Source organism: Dendrobium catenatum, unplaced genomic scaffold, assembly GCF_001605985.2.
Source record: "Dendrobium catenatum unplaced genomic scaffold, ASM160598v2 fragScaff_scaffold_156, whole genome shotgun sequence".
Taxonomy (NCBI): domain Eukaryota; kingdom Viridiplantae; phylum Streptophyta; class Magnoliopsida; order Asparagales; family Orchidaceae; genus Dendrobium; species Dendrobium catenatum.
In genome coordinates this window covers 5,943,223-5,966,605 of record NW_021318618.1, presented here as the reverse complement: position 1 = coordinate 5,966,605, position 23,383 = coordinate 5,943,223, and the positions used below count along the sequence as shown (strand labels likewise).

At 35.7% G+C, this 23,383-nt stretch overlaps 1 protein-coding gene across 3 annotated transcripts in view; it reads left to right on the top strand.

Moving 5' to 3' along the window:
• The first annotated feature begins 2,402 nt into the window (after positions 1–2,402).
• The window catches only part of LOC110103684 (transcription factor UNE12), a 37,032-nt gene continuing 16,051 nt past the window's right edge, over positions 2,403–23,383 (top strand). For 2 of the 3 annotated variants that reach the window (XM_028692237.1, XM_020832487.2), the window contains exons 1-3: positions 2,403–2,899; positions 3,050–3,145; positions 3,252–3,359. In XM_028692237.1, coding sequence (XP_028548070.1) covers positions 2,567–2,899; positions 3,050–3,145; positions 3,252–3,359 — 537 coding nt within the window. In that variant the 5' untranslated portion in view covers positions 2,403–2,566. The remainder of the gene's footprint in view (positions 2,900–3,049; positions 3,146–3,251; positions 3,360–23,383) is intronic. The other variant, XM_020832489.2, reaches the window with a different exon arrangement.

Genomic DNA, 23,383 nt, shown 5'->3' with positions numbered 1-23,383 from the left:
AGCAAAGTAATGATTATGGAAAGAATAATTGATGAGCAACCCAAAGGTAGATTTGTGGCTGAAGATTAGGTACGGGGAGACGAGCAGATCGAGACATGCTAATCAGACATGCGCTATGGGGTCCAACTTAGCTGATCCAGACTTGCAAATCAGACTTGGCGATGGGGTCCAATATTGATACAGCTGGCTAACCATCAGAAATTATTGATATGAGCACTTACGCAATTATTTTAATAAAGACATTTTTTTTTTGCTTAATTTTTTAATTAAAAACGTATTCAAAAGTAATTATTTAGATTCAAAGTTTTGTTTATGAAGATATTTGAACTCGTGAAATGATCCTTGATCTATGATACTTAGTTCTCATATTCCGGTTGTTGTATTGCACTAATATCATTTGTAACAGCAAAAACTTTTAATTCTTGAGAAATGGTCCACTTTAGTCTTAAGGTCTCTCAGTTTTATCTTATTGGTGTAATTTTTTAGGAGGTCACACATCCCAACATTTTTTAAGATGAGCATGCTTAACTGCAAAGTTTCTTAAATAAAATTTCAATTATTGCATCAAAAAGTGCTTTGATGTTGAAGAGCTTAACTTTTTTTACTTAACAGATTTCACAGTAATAAATGAGATTGATGTGAATGATAAAATTTGGTTCGTTGTTGGGGAGAAGCCATACGACTTTTGAAGGGGAATAGCTCCCCATGAGAAGATAGATAATGATACACAAATAAATGAGATTTATTCACTAAGACTTTACACGTTATAGTGATAAGGTAATTTACAATATAAAAGAAATACACATAGAAGTTCTATCTCATCTAAGTGGAATATAACGAGCGAGAAATGAATTGGCGAAAGATAATGAGATATATCCTCCTTAACTTCTTTACATGAGTTTTTAAACTTCTTGAGAGAGACATGAGAGGTGCTTTCATCCTTTAGCAAATGGTAGTTATACATGGAAGACAATGTCACTTCTATGGAGGAATCAAGTGGAATATATTCTAACCAACTCAATAAAGGCTCCTCATGTGTTAGGATTTTTACATCAACTATGATTTTGATCGAGACATACCAACTATTAGGCAGAATACTTTCTTTTTGCTCTTTACATAATGGACATTTGTTATATGATCAAAATGGTTAAATTTACATATATTCTCATTTTCATGTTGCATTATTGTTTTGCCTTCACGTCAAATATGATTTTTTTTAATCTTCTCCCTTTTATTTTTGTTGTGTTTTGTTCCTAGTTTTAGGTTGGTTTTTTGTATAGGTTTTTGTATGGCAAAGTGTATGGTCATTTTGTGTAGCTCTTAGGTGCCTATTAATAGGCTTTAGCTTGTATTAGGAAGGCAGCCAAGAGAAATAAGATTTGGAAAAGTTTGGCTCACGTTCTCTCCTTCTCCCCTCTCCCTCCTCCTCTCTCCCTCTCTAGATCTTGCAAGAAGATCTTCCTCAGTTTCTACAATTTTAATCTCCATTTTAAATAAGAGTACTCAAAAGTCAAAATTTTAAAAATTTTGAACTCTATAAATTTGTTTGAGTACATATAAAATATTTGTAAAATAATCATAATTATTAAGAACCTCGATAATTTTGGAATTTTTTTATGCTTGATAAGCTTTTCAATTGAATCATGCATGATAAGCTTTTCAATTGAATCATGCAATGAATTATGATGGCTATGTCATACCTAATATATTTAGCAATATGGCAATGAATTATTTCAATTGTATAAGAGTTAAATTAAATTATTGTTAACTATTCACTAAGAAAAAAACTATTTAAAATATTTAAGTTCCCTTAATTTTATTTTCTTGAACTTTTTTATATAACATGATCAACCTTCTCATAGATTATTATTTTCTTAATAAAAAATATATGATATAAAAATAATGATTTATTTAAATTAATCCTAATGATCACAATATTTTAATCACTATTTATTTTATAAAAGAAACTTATATAAATTAAGAATTTATTTAGGCAACTCTCTCACTACTTATTATTATTATTTTTTAGATTTTAAAAAATCTATATGATATGAAGTTTTTTTAGTATAATTCACAAAAATGTAATAGGTATAAAAAATAGATATTTTATTAAAAATAAATTTATAATGTCACAACAATTTTAAATAATTTATAATAATTTTATCATCAATTTTATAAAATTTCAGATACATCTTCAAGTTTATCTTAACTCACTAGAAGTAATTCAAAAGTGAATTAATTTAAAATTTCAGGAAATTTTATTTTTAAATATTTATTGATTAGCTTATTATTTAATTTAAAGAAATTTAAATTAAAAATTAAAATAATAAAGCATTACCACGCGCTTTCAGGTTCTTGTCCTTTTTCTCCTCGGCCTTCCCCCTTCTTTTTAAAGTGCGACAAGGGACGAGCGATAATGAACAATCAGAAAGGCTACTCTATCTCTTCCCCTACTGTATCGAATGATTTTTAGCGATGATCAAGTGAAATCGGAATTCCTCCGACTTCCCCATTTTCTCCAGGTTACATAAACTTTCTCCCGTCCTTCCCATCGATCTTTGCTTTTATGCGTTTTGACGATTCGAAGGAGGCTGGGGGTGATTGTTCGCGGAAGTTCGCCGGCATGGAAGCACTGGCGAATGCTTGTCTGGCAGGTATGGCTGCCGACTTTCTCGAGCAAGTCTTCTATAGGCATGCTTCTTTCTCCTGGGACGACTCAGGCGTTGCCGTGAAGGCACTGTGGCTCGGTTCCGGCGAGCGGCCCGCCTCGTCTGCTGGAGGCGGCGTAGGGTTTGGCCTAGGGTTTAATTTGGCTGAGAGGAGAGTGTTTGCAACCTCGGAGGAGGGTGATGGTAGCGAGAATAAATCTCCTGAGGAGGGCAATGTGAAACCGTACACGGTGAGCCGCGTGTCTGTTGAATGTTGATTTTCCATCGCCATTTTCTCGTAACAGAAAAAAAAAAAAAAACTAGAAAGTGCGTAAACCAGTTTTATTTGCCGATGTGGTAATACAGACAATCACGCAGTGACAAGCAGCTATTTTGTGCAGGAGGGAGAGACACTGGTACAACTACCGACGAGCATGTCTCTGGAGTTCGGACATGTGCAGTCTTATCAAATCCGGCCAAACTATCCTCCAAAACAGGTCATTATATATACATATATATTTTTTCTTACCTCATATTTTTAATATTATTTTAGGTTTGATTTATGAAGTAGTTTTCTATTGATCTGTATTGTTTCGTGGTCAGGTTTTGCACGAGCAAGCAGCTGAGCGGGGAGCTGAGCCGCCAGGGCCGCGCCCCAAACTGCGGGCGAGGGGTGGACAAGCCACTTATCCTCACTGTATCGCCGAGCGGGTAACTAGCTAGAATCATGCATGTTTTCTCTCATTTTGTGATTGAAGTTTGGTCTACGAGGATTATTAAAAATAAAAGGAGTTTTACGTACATAACATTGAATTCTTACGAGGGAATACCTAAATTTATATTTACTTACATTACACTCAATCTCTAAATCGCTTAAAAAAATGTCACTAATGTTAATTTATCTAAATGAAATATACCTTTTTATATAATATATTTATATGAAAGTTTGCTTGAAAATCGAATCTATTTTTGGCTCGAACTGAAGTCAAAGAGCCGAACAATGCAAGCTTGCTTTGATTGAATTTGAATTAGCCAAGCATGGATTGAATACAGTTAGATCAAAATCAATTCAAAAAATATATGCACATGTATGGATGCATATTCACATTTATTTATGCATGTATTTATATTAGAATTAATTTTTATACATACATCATTTCATTTATATTATATGAATATGTAGAATATTATGTTTACATATGTTTGTCTAAGAATTTATCTCGGAAGATCCAAAATTGATGCATATTTGATTGGTTTTTGGCTGTATCAAGCTTGAATCAAAGTGATCAGGCCATTTTGGGATTTAATTGAGAATGACTGTAGTCATCCCACCAAGACCTAGTTTGACTTGAGATCAGATCATTACAACCTTATTTATGAACTCTTTGATGTTTTTGATAAATCAATGAGTTATTTTACTTTTAAGGGCACACCTAAAGTTTTGTATGCATAATTTGATTAGTAAAGGTTTCTTTACTTCACTATTATATTTATGGCTCATTTGGAGTGGCTATAAGTATTTGCAAAAATAGTTGTAGATCTATTGTGGTAAAAATAGATTTTTTTGAAGTTGTTGTGGCTATTATAGATTTATTTTCTTTTGAAAAAGTTGGACAATAAATTTTTTATAGCTATCACACTTTAGGATATCTAATTGTAAAAGGTTTCTAATCATATAAAGTTATAAAAATAACAAGAAAGTAGTAGCTAAATAGAGGTGTGACAACAATTTGTAAATCAAAATAGTAAAAAAATTGGCCCAAATAAATCTTGATAATCTAATTATGTTAAGAATCTAGTAGCTCTATCACATATTTCACTAATTATTTTTTGGGCCAATGAACTTATTTGATGTAGTACCATAAGAAATGCAATCCTACTGTGGTTTTACGGTCTCTCTTCTCAACTTTACCCTATGATACACCAACACTCCACTTAAAGAGTGAATGCAGTGACGGACATGTGTCGGACACGGACACTCATCCGACACAGCATGAACACGTGTCCAACACTGCATTGACGTGTCACATTTTAAAAAATATTAAATTAAATCAGACATGCGTGCCCTAATATTTAATAATTAAATTAAAAAAAAAAGAAAAGAAAATCTTTATGTATACATGTATCCACCCCCCCCCCTCTCAGCCCTAATTTTCGTTTGGGCGGCTTTCCTTCGTATTCGTCTAGGGCGAATGAGGCGAGCTCCCGTGGCCAAACCGCGAGCAACGAGCAACCGAGCGGATCTTCGCTTCCTTCGTTGTTTCTGCTCGCACTCGAGGCCAAACCGCGAGCAACCGAGCAAGTCTTCCCTTCCTTCGTCGTTTTCGCGTGCACCTGAGGCCAAACCGCGAGCAACCGAGCATGTCTTCCCTTTCCTTTGTTGTTTTCGCGTCCACCCGAGGCTAAGCCGAGCATAAGTTTTCATCTTCTCCAACCCCTACATGTTGCTTTGTCGTTTTTGCACGCAGCTGAAGCAAGCTGCGGCCACACCGAGCATCTCTTCAAGCCCTCTAAGTGGATTTCACCATTTCTTTTCTCCATTCGTCATTTCTTCTCTTCATTTCTCCATCTCCGCCCCCTATTACATTTCAAACCTTTAAGCATTCTTTTTAAGTATGAAGTTTGGGATATAAGTAGTAGTTTAGCAAATTTATTTCTCTTTGTCATCATCCTAAGATTCTTTTTTGTAGGATCCAAATCTTTCCTGTCAAACTTTATTAGGAGTTAAGATTTAATAGTTGTATACATAAACACATGATGCAATAGTTCTTTAATTTTTCTTGAACTTTGTTTGACAAATTTTAAATGTTTTACAATATGTCACCCAAATACCCAATTTATTAAGCCTTTAGTTCTTTAATTGTTCTTGAACTTTGTTTGGCAAATACCTAATTTATTAAGCCTTTATTTTTCAAATTCTACCTAGAGTTCTAGTCTTCTAGACAAAATACGAGCACCTGGAATGCAAGATGTGGTTGAATATAGATAGTACTATTTATTTTTTGTGGATTTGTGTATAAATTTTTTTCATCCTTTGTTTCAACCAATTTCATAGGGTTTGTAAAATGAGCTCTAGTGCTGATGAGAGTGGTTCAAAAGAGTCATATGTAGAAATTGATAAGGAATTATGGAATCATGTTACCAAGTTAGGAAAAAAAAACATTACATTTGAAGGATGGAATGTATCATTCAAATGCAATTATTGTGGTGGCACCTACAAAAGATCATATTCTAGGGTGAAAGCACATCTACTTAAGATTGCTGACCATGGAATTAAAATGTGTCATAAGATTACTACATCGCAGTTGATTGAAATGAACAGATAAGTTGAAGAAGTTGAATCTAGGATAAAAATGATAATTCCTAAAGAGATACCTTTGCTATCTATTCATGGTTCATCCCACACTTCTTCCTCATATGTTAGAGTTGATCATTTATTATCATTTATAAGTGAAGGATATGAAACAAAGAAAAGAAAGGAGTTGACAATAGTTCTTTAGAGAATGCTTTTTACATGCAGCAGTAAGAGGAATTGGATGGTGAAATTGCAAGGATGTTTTTTTCAGCGGGACTTTCTTTCAATCTTGCAAGAAATTCTTATTATAAAAATGCATTCACTTTTGCATGTAATAACAACCTTGCAGGTTATGTTCCACATGACTATAATGCAATAAGATCAAAATTATTAGAAAGGGAAAAACACATATTGAGACATTGCTTGAACCAACGAAATGAGTGTGAAAAGAAAAATGTGTCAGTTTGATGTGTGATGGTTGGACTGATCCTCAAAGAAGACCACTCATTAATTTCATGACCGTTATATAGAATTATCCAATGCTAATTTAAAGCTGTGAATTGTGAAGGATAATACAAGGATAAATGTTTAATTGCCAATTTAAATAAAGAGGTGATAGTCATTATTGTGCCTTCAAATGTTGTGTAGGTTATTACAGATAATGCATCGTTATGTAGAGTTGTAAGATTATTTGTGGAGCAAATTTATCCTCATATATTCTACATTTCATGTGTTGTGTACACTTTAAATTTTGCTCTAAAATATTTGTGTAGCAAATAATACAGAGACTAATGAAATCATCTAAGCTGAATGTCATTGGATAGCAGTGGTTGCATATGATGCAGTTTTGATCAGAAATTCGTTATGAACCACTCAATGAGATTTTGAATGTTTAATAATTTCTCACATTTGAAAATGTTAGCTGTTGCTTAAACTCATTTTGCCTTTGTCATAATCATTTTGAGAAGATTCAAACAAATAAAAAATGCTTTTCAATCTATGGTGATTAGTGTGAAATGATCTTACTATCGAGAAGATGATGTTGGTAAAGCAAGGTATGTGAAAGAAAAAAATATTAGAATGAATTGTGGTGGGATAATGTGGATTATATTTTAGCTTTCACTAATCCAATTTATGATATGTTGAGAGTGGTTGACACTGAAATTATGACTACATTTGATTTATGAGATGGGGGACTATATATTAGCAAAGGTGAATGAAATTATATACAAACATAAAAGAAAGCCATAATGATGAAGACTCAAGTTTTGAAGCGTTGTCTATACCATTTTTTAGGATAGATGGAGCAAAAACAACATACATCTGCATTGTTTGGCTCATTTAAATCCAATATACACTTGTATTCATCTTTTAAACTAATTTTAAATTTATTGGTAAATGAATAAATAATTTTATATACTTTGTATTAGTAGAAGGTATTCAAATAAATAATAGCTTCAAGAAGATCCTCAACATGTCTCACCACAAAAAGATTTAGAAGTTTCAAATATGAGAAATATATGCTTGAAATGATATTTCCTAAATGAGAAGGAGAGAAGAAAGATTAATATAGAACTTGCAAAGTTCTTTGGATATTTAGAGGATTTTAGTGATCAAGAATCTTTCGTTGATAGATGGAGGATGGATCCAAAAATGTGGTTGTTGATTCATGGAGTTTCAACATCGCATTTTCAAACAATAGCAATTAAAATTATTGGTTAAGTATCATCATTTTCTTGTTGTGAGAGAAAGTGGAGCACATACTCATTTATTCAATCGATAAAGAGGAATAAAATAACCTCACAACGAGCTGAAGATTTAATTTATGTGCATACAAATATTCGTCTTTTATCAAAGAAAAACTCACTTTATATGACAGGTGATAACAAGATGTGAGATGTTGTTGGATATGAGTTTGAGTGCCTTGATAATATGGGATTGTTGGAGGTTACAAATCTTTCTCTAAATGAATCGGGGTTGGAAGCAGTGATATTCAATGATGATGATATTGAAGGTCAAAGACCAACTTCTGAATCTAATTCTACCATTCCCTCTATTGAGTAGTTGAACCTTCATGTTGTACTAAATGATTTTCTTCTTATATTTTTGTGATTGTACTAGACATTTTGTACTAAATATTTTTATGTTATAAGCTAAACAAGTTATCATGACCTTGGTTTATTATTACTTGTCATTTCTAATATTATGTAACCTTAATTTTTATATATTATATTAAAAAAATTATTATGCCGTGTCCACGCCGCACCCGTGTTCTATATTTTTAAAAAATGTCGTATCTCGTGTCTGTGTCGGCGCATCATAGACTTTACCTCATACATTTTAACTCTCCACATCCACACTATCTATTACAAGCAAAGTACTAATTTTGACGATAATTAGATATGTTTGCTTCTTTTTATTGCAACTAAATATAAGGTCTGCATGATTTTTTTCCCTTCAATGTTTATGAGAACCAATTATTAGGTTTCTTTCTCGAGATTATGTTAGTATATCATAATAAACATTATTTTTCTCATAAACTTGCATTGAATCCTCTTAAACGTTCTTTTAATATATTGATGATAGGGGAGTGTGAACGGAAGTGGGATTTTACGAAAAGAGAGCAATCATGGCTGACCAACCACCCCCCAAATTGCCCAAAAAACATGAGTTGACTAGGGCTTATGCGTGCATGTTGTTGATGGTAGTTACTTGATCCTTATTTTTGGCAATTGAAGATAATCTTAGCTTGTTTTTTGACCCTTAACAGATTATCATGCCCATTTTATCAAGATTATTTGAGTATGCTCGGATAAGCATTATGGTCTTGATAAGCTTGCCTTTTCTCTTCGTCAACCTTCTTTTAAGAGATGAAAGAGTTGGGTTAGTGAATGAGAGTGGGATCATATAAAAAGTGAGCAGTTGTGGCTAGCCAACCGCCCTTAACCCACCCAAAAACATAAGCTGGTTAGGAATTATGTGTGGATGTTAGAGACATTATTTTATTTGGGTATGTATATTACACACTTATAGACGCCTATGATGCACCGACACTTCTCCTTAAAGAGGCGTGCAGTGTCCGACACCGTATCCGACACGACACTCGTCCGACACTCCTCCGACACGTGTTGGACACGATGAAAACGTGTCCGATTAAAAAAATATTAAAAACAAATACTATATAAAAAAATGTATTGCCGTGTTCGCGCCGTACCCGTGTCCTATATTTTCAAAAAAAAACCGTGTCCCGTGTCCGTGTCGTGTCCGTGTCGCCGTGTCCGTGTCCGTGCATCATAGGTAGACGCATGTATATTTTTACAAAAATATTTTTTAGTTATATCTAGTTATTCTTTTTGATATTTGCATCTTAAGTATTTCATATAAAAAGATAAAATAAATCATCAAATAAGTATTTAAATTCTTGGTGAGCTACTTGTTGAGCACTAAATAAGCATGCCTTCAAACATAAACAAACAAGTGAGTCATTGTTCAAGATTGTTCATTTATTGAATTTTAAAACTATGTTCAAACTTATTAAATTACTTAAATAAACAAACATAATTGAGTTTTATATGAATGATTATTGAGTTGTTGATTGGATGCAGTTGTCGATTCACATGCATATGCATGGATAAAGCATATAACATGAGTTTGATTACTAGTTCCTTGCTACACCAATAATGCAATTGGCGTGTCTTGTTATGTTGTGAGTTATATCTAACACTAATTTGTGCTATTGACATTTATCTTTGTGAATGCGTTGATGATGATTTTCATGCTTGATGCAATGCTCTGGTATATGATATTGACATTCGTTTATATATGTGCTTATGTTATGCTACATCATTTATTCGTCTTAATGTTGATGATATTGCTAAACTTCTTGGATGAATTTAATCGTTGGAGTGATGTAGAGCTATGAATGCTGTTTTAACTAAAGGTCTTGGGCCATACAACATTCCTAAAGTAATGTACTCAGCTTCAGCAGTGCAAAGTGCAACAGAGTTTTCCTTTCTACTAGACCAGGAGACTAAAGACTGTCCTATAAATTGACAAGTTCCAGAAGTGCTTTTTCTATTCACCTTACATCATACAAAATCAGAATCAGAATATCCAATAATCTCAAAGGAATTGCTGTGCCTAGGGTACCAAATTCCTAAGTTTTGGGTCCCTAAAAGTTATCTAAGAATTCTCTTAACTGCAATCAGGTGGGATTCCTTAGGATCAGCTTGAAATCTAGCACAAAGACAAATGCTAAACATTAAATCAGGTCGGCTAGCAGTCAGGTAAAATAAAGATCCAATCATCCCTCTATATTTCTTCTGATCAACAAACTTTCCACTTTGGTCCTTATCTAACTGAACATTAGAGGTAATGAGAGTATTAATTGGCTTGGCTTTATCCATCTCATACTTCTTTAGACACTACCATTCTACCTTAGTTTAGCAGAAAGACACCCAAGTAAAATTTGAGTTATTTAGAAGCCTTATTTTTAAAAAATGAATCTATTAACAAACAATTAATCGTTTCAATTACCGCTTTAGAAATGCAGGTCTCTCAGGATAAGAGAGAGAGAGATAAATATTTAAAGAGTATTTAATAACTTGCAAACTGCCAGCAAAAAAGATAAGTTTTTGTTTCCCTAATCCATGAATTAAGCTTATTAAATGGTGGTTGATAGACGCACATCTTAAACTTCTCATTTGAAATTGAAATAACCAAGTATTTGAAAGATAGGCAACCCAATTAACCAAGATCTTGGGAAAAAATAATGAAAGACTTTTCCAAATTGAAAATGATGGATAAGAATATGCCTGCTTTCAAGTAAGAGCAATAAGAATTAAAACGTTAGCCACTTAACGAAAATAGAAAACAAGGGGTGCCTTAATTTAGGCCTAGTGATGCAGGACAGAAAACACCGGCTTTGCTACGGAGAGGATCTCCTCTCCAAAATCTGAAATTTTTTTCTTTCAGGAAATCTAAAAAAGGAATTCAGATTTTCCTCTCAAAAGTCTGAGAAGAAAATTGAGCTCTCAACGTTAAGAAAATTTCTGCCAGCAAGGGGAAGAATAAGAGATTAAATGTTTAAAGCAATTTCATTACTGTCATTAAGCAATTTCAGTAATGAAAGCAATTTCATGAGAGGAAATTCTATAATTAATTCCAACGGGAAAGCTGGCAGCAGCAATCAGGTTTTGGAAGCTTTCCAAAACCATAAGCTGTTACGGGAATTGTAATGGGGAGGAATTTAAGTCTCCAACTCAATTTATGTAATAGAATAGGCAAAAAATATATGAGGGGGAGAGCAAGACCAACGGGATAATGAGTTGGGAAGCTTTGTTATTTCCTAAACCAGGGATTTGATTTAGGAATCAAATTAGGAAATATGGCATTCCCTTGCATCCGTGAAGTCACGCCTTGGGATTTTCGGAATTATTTCCAAAACGTGGAGGACTCTTTAATTATGTGTTGGAAATTTAATTTCCAAATCCCACTCAGATTTTAGAAGGGATATCACGTGGATATCTGAAAGTTGATTTCAGATTTAAAAGATTAGGAAAGTTTCCTAATTTAAGAACAAGTCATTTGGAAAGAATTCAAAATTCAAATGTCATGAAATTTGGATTGAAAGGGGCTTAATTTGGGGAGTTACCAAAGAAGAAAAATGTATGGCAATAATCTGTTACGATTCCTATCAGAAAATCTGAAACATTTCAGATTTTTCTCACAACATCTGAGAGAAATGGAGGTGGGGAATAGCTTCACGTTTTTTTTTTTTTTTAATATTCTGATAATTACTTCAGGTTTCCTTTCTAAAACCTGAGAAGGAAATCTTAAGTTCAAGTAGTACGGGTTGAAAAACAACCTCAGATTTCCTCTCCGAAATCTGAGAAAAAATTCTCAGATTTTGTGCTTTAGGAATTAGAGGAAACAGATGAGGGAAAGGCTTTAGAAATTAGGTGGGGAATAAAGGAGGAAGAAATCAAAACAAAAATAAAACGAAAGATAGAAGACATGAACCGCGAGCCTCGGGCTCTTCCGACGACTGACGGGTGATGCTTTTGCCCTTCTCCAAGGGACTTCAAATCACGAGCCCGGACCCATCCTGCGGCTGGTGACAACTTCGATTCCTTCCCATAGGAATCTCACTCTCATTCTCTCACAAGAACAAAGTGTGGAACATAAAAATTTTCATATCAATTAACCCTCCTATTACAATGGCTTAAGGCCCTATATATAGGCCATAACATGAGAAAAATAATAGAAAATTACAAAAATGCCCCTTGGACCAAAACACTCACATAAACTCTCCTAGGGGTAAAATAAGAAATACATAAAACAAGAGCTAAAATAATACATAAATGAAAATTTAAATAATGGCCGTCGATTTACGACGCCGCCTGTGATAGATGCGCCAAATTTTCGTATTGATGTCCGCATCACCTAGTCACACAATAATAGTTAGGATCACAAAATAATTATAAAATTCAACATAAACAAATATAGAGGATTTCCAATAACATCCCTATATTAATAACAGAATTAGATGCATAGAAGTCCATCACTTATTCCCTATATTTAGTAAGCTTTGGCGGAGAGCTTTGCAAAACTCTTTATGCTTGATACACAACCACAATCGAAGGAGAATAGGAAGGAAATTGAGGAGGGGAAAGAGTTCACCCTTGTCTTGGTGTGGCGGTGATTTGACACTGAACGGTGGAAAACTGTTCTTCGATGGCTTCCGAAAGAGTGAATATGATACACTCCAAGTATTCCTCAACGGAATTATCTATCTCTGAATTGACGTCGAAGAAGGGTGATTGGAGGATGTCGACGAAGCCTTGTTCATTGTAGACGAAGCTGGAGTCAAGGCTTGACAAGTGGGGAATTTTAAATTAAGGAAGATTATTTAAATCAAATCCTATTTGAATTTGAAATATGTTTGATTTGAATACTTTCCTAAGATAAGATAACTAATTTAAGAAAGGAATTGAAATTTAAATTCAAAAGCTTTCCAAAATAAAACAAATCCAAAGTTGGAAAGAAGGAAACTAGGATGAGAGGGCTAAGAGAAGTGGCGATTTGATGGATGAGGTGGCGGTTTGGTGGGAGTTTTAGGGTGGCCGGCGGATAGGGGCTTGGGGAAGGGTTAGGTGGCTAGGTGGGGGCGGATGCTAGGGCCGGCAGCTAGGATAAGGGGAAGGGTGGTGCTATAGCCGGTGGTTGGGGGCTTGATTTCTGGATGTTGGTTGCTAGGGAGGGAGAAGGGAAGAAAAGATAAGGAAGAAAATAGCCATGAACCCGGACGCTTCCAAGGTTGGTGGGTGATCTGTTTCCCTCTCCTAGGGATTTCTCTCCAAAGCTCTCAAGCTCTCACAAAAATACAAATTTGCAGAAATTTTCATTGTAATTCTTCATTCCTTGAAAAGAAACATAAGGGGCTTATAAATAGCCTCATACAATGAAAGAAAACTAAAAGACAACTTGAAAAGAAACATAAGGGGCTTATAAATAGCCTCATACAATGAAAGAAAACTAAAAGACAACATGGCCCCTAGAGCTTACATATGACCATACCCTTAAGTAAGGGTAAAATAGAAAATGCAAATAAAGCAAATACATAATGCAAACAAATAAAATAAATACATATAATGAATCAAAAATAGATCGGTGCGATCGTGGCCGTAGATCGTTGACCACGTCTCTGATATACTTTCCATGATCTGATGTCCCCATCATGGAGTTTGTCGGTCTTCTTCTTAGTAATAAACTTGGTCATCTTGTTAGCACTTTTTTTTTTTGGTTTAACAAATTGTTGGCTGGTTGGACATTAACTTAGTGACTTGATACGTTTAGGTTTACCTCAGGCATTTTGAATGAATTTTCATGTAAAACATAAATCTTAATTCATAATAAAGTATTATTTTCGTTAGAAAGTTGCCTTTTATAAGGGAACTGATTTGGAAGGTTCGAATAGGATCCATGTAGGAGATAAGCACTGTTGTGAGACCTTTGATTGGTTATAAACCTTCGTAGTTTTTTCACGGCCGTCTAGAATGAGATGGATGATTGATATCAAAGGAAATTTTAGTTGCCTAGCCAAAACTCCACCAAGTTCACCCTCACTAATGTGACCTAAGGTTGAGTTGGTATGTTAACAATGAGATAATAGGTTGACACCATGGCTCATAATGCATTACAAAGAGTTCTATCAAAGATGTCTTGGTGTGCTAATTGTGCTCTAATGACTATGAAATTCACTTGTTTGGTGTCATGACACAAAATATCACCCGCACACACAAAAAAAAAGAAGAAGAAAAAACTCCAAGGTAATGAGGGTATTTAAACCTTTTCGGTTTTTAGATTCTTTAGGAAACTCAGTCCGTTATCTCAAACTGTAGATTATTTGAATCAATGCCTACTCTATCCACAATGTGAAGGAAAAGGATGTGCATGGAACTTCTTAAATCGATAAAGATCCAACATACTTCAAACTTCTTGTTCAATTTCTTGATAATCATCACATTATTTGAGATCTTGTGGTTAGTTGTTCAAGCCTCATCTGCAAAATTGATACGACTTTAGTGAGGTTGGTTGAATTTACTTCATAGTCTAAATTTAGACTTAGGCTTGATCGTCGGGCTACTTTTCATCTAGCTCCTTAGCTTTGTGTCAATTATTTTAGCAATTGTATATATTTTATGTAACATTGACTGGTTACATCCTTTTTATTTCAATCTAGGCGCGCTTTTGTTAGGAACTTCCTTAAACGTTTGTCATTTAGTAATTGCAACAAGGATTTTAAGTGAAGACAATATTCTATTTTATGGCTATGGTTTTGTGATATTGGCAAAACTTACTCAGGTCTCTCTTTTCAAGTAGGGTTTAGATTTTCTAAGACATTTTCCGCACTCTCAACCTTGGATGGTTGCCTTAGCTACAACCAAGGAGCAGTTGAATCAAAGCAATGGCTCAATCAATCCTATATGATCAAAAGGGAAAGGTTGTGGGGCTCCTAAGTGAGGAGGGATTCACAGCGTTCTGAAAGTTTGGTGTCTACAAAAATCAATAAGGCAATCAACACAAAACTCTTGTATTAATTCTTATATGGCTGCATTAGATGTCAGGAAGGAATTCTTCATCATTGATGTATGTGGGCTCTAAAAGTACTTAACGGATTTTTGGAGTTTATTGATTAGTATCATGGATTTTTCAAAAGTTGACTATTTTCACTTATAAATTTGTCCTAGATAATGATTTGGACTATCTAAGAGTTATATTAGATATGAGAGGTCTTTCATATGGATATAAGCCCTCATGATCAATGACTTCATATCTCAAGGTTGTATTTTCAATTAAGGACCTCAAATGCACTATGGATTAGTGGTGTTTAAGTTTTACTTTGTATTTGGGGTGTACCTAGGAGATGAATTATCAACTTGTTTAAGACATCGTGGTTTTGTTGTCCAAGGTTAATCTCGTGGACCCCATTTGTTATTACTAAAGGAATTTTATGACGTATTGTCTAGGTAGTTTAATTTTCAACCAAGGTGATGGAATGTTTTGGTGAACTTCAAATACTTAAATTTAAATCAACCAATCTCATGTAGCCAAAATATTGTTTCCAATGGATCATAGATATTTTTTAATTACTACTCGAATTTCAGTGTGTTAGGCTTAATCAATTCATGTTGAGGTTTTTTTAGAGGCATAAAGCATTGTCAATAGAGTGATTTAAATTCAAACACTTTGAAAGGAATTAGCCTAAGGCATAGAGATGAAAATAATTTGAGTGTTGTAAAATATTTCGTGAAACTGGTTTATTTATGACATTTGGCTTAAGACAGCTGATGAACCAGAGAATCTTGAAGTGGTTCTTGAAAGAGTAAAGTGAAGCAGAGAAGAATCCGGGTAAAGGAACAAAGCAGGAAAGTAAAGTGCAATATTTTCATTCACCGAACCAAGTCTAGTACAAGCTATATATAGATAATATGTATGTGTACATCCACGTGTACAGAAATATTGAAATATATTATAGTCTTTAATCTGAACTGTGATTGGCTTTGATATTATTATTACACTCTAATACTCCCCCGCAAATGGATGGAGCTTGCGATACAGTTAGTTTGTCTCGAAGACAATGAAATCGGGGTGTGGAAAGTGGCTTTGGGAAGATGTCGGCAACTTGATCTGTTGTGCTGATGGGAAGAAGCCGAATGACATTGTTGTCGATTTGATCTCGATAAATCTTTGATCTATCTCTATGTGTTTAGTTCTGGCATGAAAGACCGAGTTGTTGTCCAGCGTTATGGCCGAGGTGTTATCACAATGCACATATGTAGGAGTATCGATGTTGATGTTGAAGTCCGAGAGAATGCGACGAAGCCAAATTGTATATGCAGTGACAGCTGCCAATGCTCTGTATTCGGATTCTGTAGACGATCTTGCTATGGTATGTTGCTTCTTCACCATCCATGATATTAAAGTGGTACCTAAAAATGAGCAATAACCCGAAGTAGATTTGCGAGATATAGGATCTCCTGCCCAATCGACATCGGAGAATGATTGAAGAATAAGATTGCTTTTAGTGATAGGTATACCAAAAGAAATTGTACCTTTTGATATATCGTAACAAGCATTTAAGCATGTATATATGTTGAGGGAGAGGGTTTTGCATGTGTTCAGACAATAAGTTTACATTATATTTAATGTCAGGATGCGTTAATGTAAGGTATTGTAAGGAGACGGTTAGTCTTCTGTACAGAATAGGATTAGCCAGAATCTTATCTTCAGGAAATGTACATGGCAGTTTGGTGCTAGTAGGATTTGATAAAGGTTTACAATTTATCATATATGTTTGATGTAAAATTGAATTAGCATATGAATATTAGGATAAAAAATAGCTGTTAGTATGATGAGTTATATGAATACCAAGAAATGAGTGAACATCACCCAGGTTTTTCATAGCAAACCTACTATTAAGCTGATTTAATATATCAGTTATAGCATCAGGATTATTACCTGTTATCAAGATATCATTAACGTACATCAATAGGAAAATGTGTATCCGAGTGATTCTTGGTTAGCAAGGATGGGTCCGATTTTCTGTGAAAGAAACCAATAGAAATAAGATAAGACGTAAAAGTATTGTACCATTGACGTGGTGCCTGTTTGAGGCCGTAGATGGCTTTTTTTTGGAGACAGACGTGCTCAGGATTGGATGAGTCTTCAAAGCCCTTTGGTTGAGTCATGTAAAACACTTCGTATAAGTGTCTATGAAGGAATGCATTTGCCATGTCTAATTGTTGAACTGGCCAGTTATTGTGAAGAGCCATTGTTAAAAGGATACGAATGGTAGGAAGCTTGGCCACTGGACTGAACGTTTCATTGTAGTCGATGTTGTATTCCTGATGATTGCCCAGTGCTACTAGACAAGCTTTGTGAGTCGCGACCGAGCCGTTTGCGTGACGCTTGGTGCGATACGTCCATTTGCATCCTAGAATTTGCGCATTAGGAGGTGAAGGGACAAGTTGCCACGTACCTTGTTTTTGTAAAGCAAAAAATTCATTCGCCATGGCCTTGTGCCATTCAAAATGTTTGCTAGCCTCAGTATATGAGGTTGGATCGGAAGCCATAGTTGAGCTTATGTGTTCGTGAAGAAGATTAAGCTGTTGACAAGGTTTGAGCGAACCTGTTTTTGTTCGGGTAATCATTGGATGACGAGAAAGATGAGATGGTATATTTGGAAGTTGAGAGCTGTCATCTGATCTGTGCGGTGGAAGACTGGAAGAATGCAAAGGAGAGGCTGGTATTGGACAAATTGTTAGTTGAGTTAACTTTGTGCTGATTAGTAGCATTAGGTGGCTGTAGAGTGGATATAGGAGTTAGGAGAAAAGGAGAATAGAGCTCCGAGGAAGAAAGAGATTTAGAGTTAGAGTTTGCAAATGGAAAAGATGTTTCATTGAAAGTAGTGTGACGGGATATGATCACCTTGTGAGTGGTAAGGTTGAGACATCTATAAACTTTGTAGGTCTCCGAGTAACCAAGAAAGATGCTAGAGGTTGCTTGGGTTGAAATTTATGACGGAGATGATTGAGAATTAAAGGAAAACATTCGCATCCGAATGTGAGAAGATGAGCATAGTCGGGCTTGCGGTTATAGAGGATTTCGTAAGGAGAGATGTTTTTGGTGTTGGAAGAAGGCATCCGATTAATAAGATATATAGTTGTTACGACCGCATCGGGCCAATATTTGTATGGGACAGATGATTGAGAAAGAAGAGTTCTTGTGGTTTCGATGACATGGCGATGTTTACGTTCCGCCATGCCATTCTGTTCGGGAGTATAAGGACACGAGATTTGGTGTGTAATGCCTTTGGGTGAGAGATTGAGTGAAGTGGTGATTGACGTATTCAGTCCCTCCATCAATCTGTATAGTTTTTATTTTGTGAGATGTTTGATTTTCAATTTGCATTTTGAAATTAATAAATATATTGGTAACTTCCGATTTGTGAATCATAGGGAAGATTTATGTAAAACGCGAAAAATCATCCACAAACAAAAAATAATATTTATAATTTTGGTTCGAAGTGACCGGTGAAGGTCCCCAAACATCAGAGTGAAACAAATCAAGAATTGTTTTACTTATATTATTGGAAGATTCAAAAGCTAGCTTATGGCCTTTATTTGCTCTACAAGAAGTGCAAATAAAGTCAGATATGGGTATGTTGAGGGAAGGATTTCTCTTAGCAATAGCATCAAGTGTCCTTTTGTGAGGATGACCCAATCTGTTGTGCCAAGTATTGGAGATGTTGCTGCGAACAACAAGTGCTGCTGAAGGAGAAGCACCTGAGGATATAGAGTTAATTGGATAAAGACCTTCTTGACAAGGTCCTCTAAGAAGTACTTGCTTGGTCTTCAAATCCTTCATAGTAAAACCTAACAGATCAAAGACAATAGAGATATTGTTATCTTTGGTTAATTTTGAGATAGATAGAAGATTATAATGTAAATTGGGAATGTGAAGAAGTTGCGAGAGATATAGCTTACGAGACGGTGTTGGAAGTATTCCAGCATCGGAGTTGGCTATAGGAACCAAACGACCTAGGGGTGTAAATATCTGACACGACCCGACAACCCGACCCGGACCCGACCCGAAAAATCCGGGTTGGACCCGACCCGTTTGATAAACGGGCCGGCCGGGTCGGGTCCGGGTTGAAATGTTCGACCCGTTTGTAAAAAACGGGTCGGGTCGGGTTCGACCCGAACCCGGCAGGTTGACCCGAATTGACACCCCTAAAACGACCATCACCAATTGTGACACCATCGTTTCTTGTGTAAGGTGTAGAGATGTGGAGGTCGTCCAAAGAATTTGTGAGATGCGACGATGTGCCGGAGTCAAGAAACCAGTCTGTCGTAGGTGGTTCTGAATTTGCGACCAAAACTTTGGGCGATGAACTTCCAGTTTGCTGGACATACTGGCTGTTCATTCTATGCCGGCAATTGAATGCCGAGTGCCCCTTTTTGTTGCAGATCTGGCATATGATGAGGGCACTAGATGACGATTTGTTTCGGTTATTTACATTATGCGGAAATTTCAAGCGATTTCGTCGTCCTCGACCACGATAGGAAAATAACGCCAGATTTTGGATCGGGTGTGGACATTGCACGTGATGCGTTTGAAGCAATATTTACCTCTTCGCTAAGAAGCAGAGCGTAGAGGTTATCAAGACTGATCGGAACCAACATGGTTCTAATTGCCGTCTTGAAGGACTAATACGGTGGTGGAAGACCATTAAGAATATATAAGATGATGTCTTCGTTGTCCACAGTTGATTTGGCTGCAACAATTTGATCGACCAAGGATTTAACAGCGGTAAGGTATGGAGTCATTGATGAGGTCTTCATAGAGATGTTGTGCAGCTCATTTTTGAGCTGAGTCATCTTGGAGTGGTTCAAACACTAAAATCTGCGTTCTAAAGTCTCCCATAGTTCAGCGGTAGATTCAATATTCACGATGTAGGGTAATACCGATGTAGAAATTGTTGAACATATCGCTGCCGCTAGGTTCTGATTCGTGAGAATCCATTGATTGTAAGTAGGATTCACGATTTTGGATCCATCGGGCTGGGGTAGCAGACGACAGGGTTGAGGAATAGTCGAATCAGAACCTTGATTATCTATGACCGCCAAAGAGACTAATTATCAATGGATAGTTGAGTGGTGACAATGTTCTTTAGGTTGGAGACGACGAATTTCAGTGAGGACGTGATCCCCATGACTGTCGATCCCGTGTGATCTGAGTGATCGCCATCTCGCCGAGACTCGAATTCGCAGACTACGCCATTGGTCTCACCCCATCTTCACTCCATCTATGATACGATGATGAACTAGAGAATCTTTAAGTGGTTCTTCAAAGAGGAAAGTGAAGCAGAGAAGAAACCGAGTGAAGGAACAAAGCAGGAAAGTAAAGTGCAATATTTTCATTCACCGAACCAAGTCTAGTACAAGCTATATATAGACAATATGTATGTGTACATCCACGTGTACATAAATACTAAAAGATATAGCAGTCTTTAATCTGAATTGTGATTGGCTTTGATATTATTATTACACTCTAATAGCAGCCATCGAGGTTTTACTCTAAGGTTAGCATCTATGTGATAGAGGATGCCTCAAATAGGCTATCGAAGTTGTCCTAATCCTCGGGTTGGAATACAATTAATTAAAAGAATAGGCTTGAGCACAAGAGGTTTGATGATTTAGTTGATTTGCTCTAGTAATCATTTAGTTTGCAAGAGAAGTTCAATTCTGATTTTAGGAAAGGCGGGTCCTAGAGGAAGATTTGCATATGTATTTGGATGTTTGGTGGGACTTACGGGGTTTTTACCTAGCCCAAACATTGATTTGTTTATATGAATGATCATGCATCTCTGTATTTAATAAAGTGGTATCAAAGATCAAAGTTCATGTATTTGGTTTGAACTTAACCTAAGAATTAAACAACAGTGACTCTTAGATCATTATATTTGGTAATAAAAGCATATGATGCTTGAGAATCATGCATTTAGTACAAAGTTTGCTCAAATGATTTAAGGATTTGGTGCATTGTTTGTGGTGAAGTCTTATAGGCTTAATGTCTGTGCATGTCTTGTTGGAGTCTGTGTAGAGATGAGGACTTTCGTCTTTGAATTTAATGGATATAGTTTGAGATGTGAGAGTTACCTCCCTAGAAATGTTGAGCCACCCAAGGACTTTGTTGTGTTTGTTTATGTATTGGAAATATTGGGCTTACATGCTGACAGTTCCAATGGCGGGATTTACGTCATTGACATTAAGGTAGCCGATAATCAGGACTGAACAGTTTTGTTGTGTTGCAGAACCTAAGGTTTGTTGGTATTTGTTGAATTATATATTTTTTCAATGGCATTAATTGATTTAAACTTGATTTGAAATATTGAATTTTTATTTTGATTAAGAAAGTTAAGTACAAGGCTTTTAAGACCGGAGCGGTCAATGAATCGGAAGAATAAGAGGTTAGTGGTTCGATGGTTCGACTGGGGTCGAACCGGGGTCGAACCGGATGATGTAATAAATATTAATTATATTTAAATATTATAATAATGACACAACTATTTATAAATATATAGCAAAAATTGAACATAATTTAAGTAGTAAGTGATGGTAGACAAGGCAATATAATTTAAGATAAGATCTGCACTTCAATTTAAACTTTATCGAAATCCTAATGAGCAGCATTTCAAGATCACTAAAGAGCAGCATTTACATCCTAGAGGGATTAATTACATACTATTAGGCCCACAAATCATTTCAAAACCCATATATATATATAAGACAGCCAAAAATTCAATCAAGACAAACCAGTAAAACAATCAAGGAGAAACCCGAATTATGCCGTTCCATTGAAATAAAGAGCAGCTTGGCAATGGAACTTTCCTAATGATAACATGTATGTCGTTCCATTGCCCTAAAAACAAAAAGAAAACCAATCCACGAATAACAGATGATAGAACCCTAAATGCATTTTGCATTTCAAAGTTTTTAAGAGGGCACAGGAAAATGAAATTTAAACGAATATACATACAAGAAAACTGTGCAGATTAAAGTTTAATGACTACATTCATCATGTCTCTAAATTTTGAAAAAAAAAAAAAAAACTCATTTAGAAACAAACCAGAACCAGAGATGTTGGCTTATGGTTTCGGGAAATGAGTAGCTGATGTTGGCTCCTCTTCGTATAAACAAACAACGAGAGACAAGACGTCGAACGAGAAGAAGAAGGTCGGAGCGGAGATGCCGAAGGAGAAGGAAAATGCCAAATGAAATAGGGTTTTTTGTTTTGTTTCGGCTTCATATAAGCCTCCCCACTGGCTCGTCTTCGCGTAATAAGCTTCCCACATCACGCCTTTGCCTTCAGATCTCATCTCAGCGGGTTTAGGGTTTAGGGACTATGGAGTCAGAAGTATGAGTTGAACTAAAGATTAAACAAGTAAACAGTCAATGAGGTGAATGAAAATAACAGAACAACCCTTTAATCAATGGTGAATGAAAATATTTTTTGGATCTACTACAAGGAGAAACCCACAAATCATTTCAAAACCCATATATATAAATAAGACAGCCAAAAATTCAATCAAGACAAACCAGTAAAACAATCAAGGATTAATCCGAATTATGTCGTTCCATTGAAATAAAGAGCAGCTTGGCAATGGAACTTTCCTAATGATGACATGTATGCCGTTCCATTGCCCTAAAAACAAAAAGAAAGCCAATCCACGGATAACAGATGATAGAACCCTAAATGTATTTTGCATTTTAAAATAGAAACAAAAGGGCATAGGAAAATGAAATTTAAACGAATATACATACAAGAAAACTATATAGATTAAAGTTTAAAGACTACATTCAACATGTCTCTAAATTTTGGAAAAAAAAAAACTCATTTAGAAACACACCAGAACCAGAGATGTTGGCTTCTGGCTTCGGGAATGAGTAGCCGATGTTGGCTCGTCTTCGTATAAACAAACAACGTCGGAGACGTGACGTCGAACGAGAAGAAGGTCAGAGCGGAGATGCCGAATGAAATAGGGTTTTTTTTTTGTTTCGGCTTCGCATAAGGCTCCCCACTGGCTCGTCTTAGTGTAATAAGCTTCACACGTCGCGCCTTTGCCTTCGGATCTCATCTCAGCCGTCGGATATGAACCGACCGGTTATAGGGAATCGAAACCGGTTTGTCGGTTCGGCGGTCGAACCGGCAGTTTGGCCGGTTCATTAGCGGTTCTCTGTGAAACAGGTTATAACAAGAACCGTAACAGGCCGGCCGGCCGGTTCACGGTTCAACCGGTTGAATCGACCGGTCTGGTTAAGTTTTAAAAGCCTTAGTTAAGTAGGTGGTACTAGCTACTCTTGTTTTAGAGAGA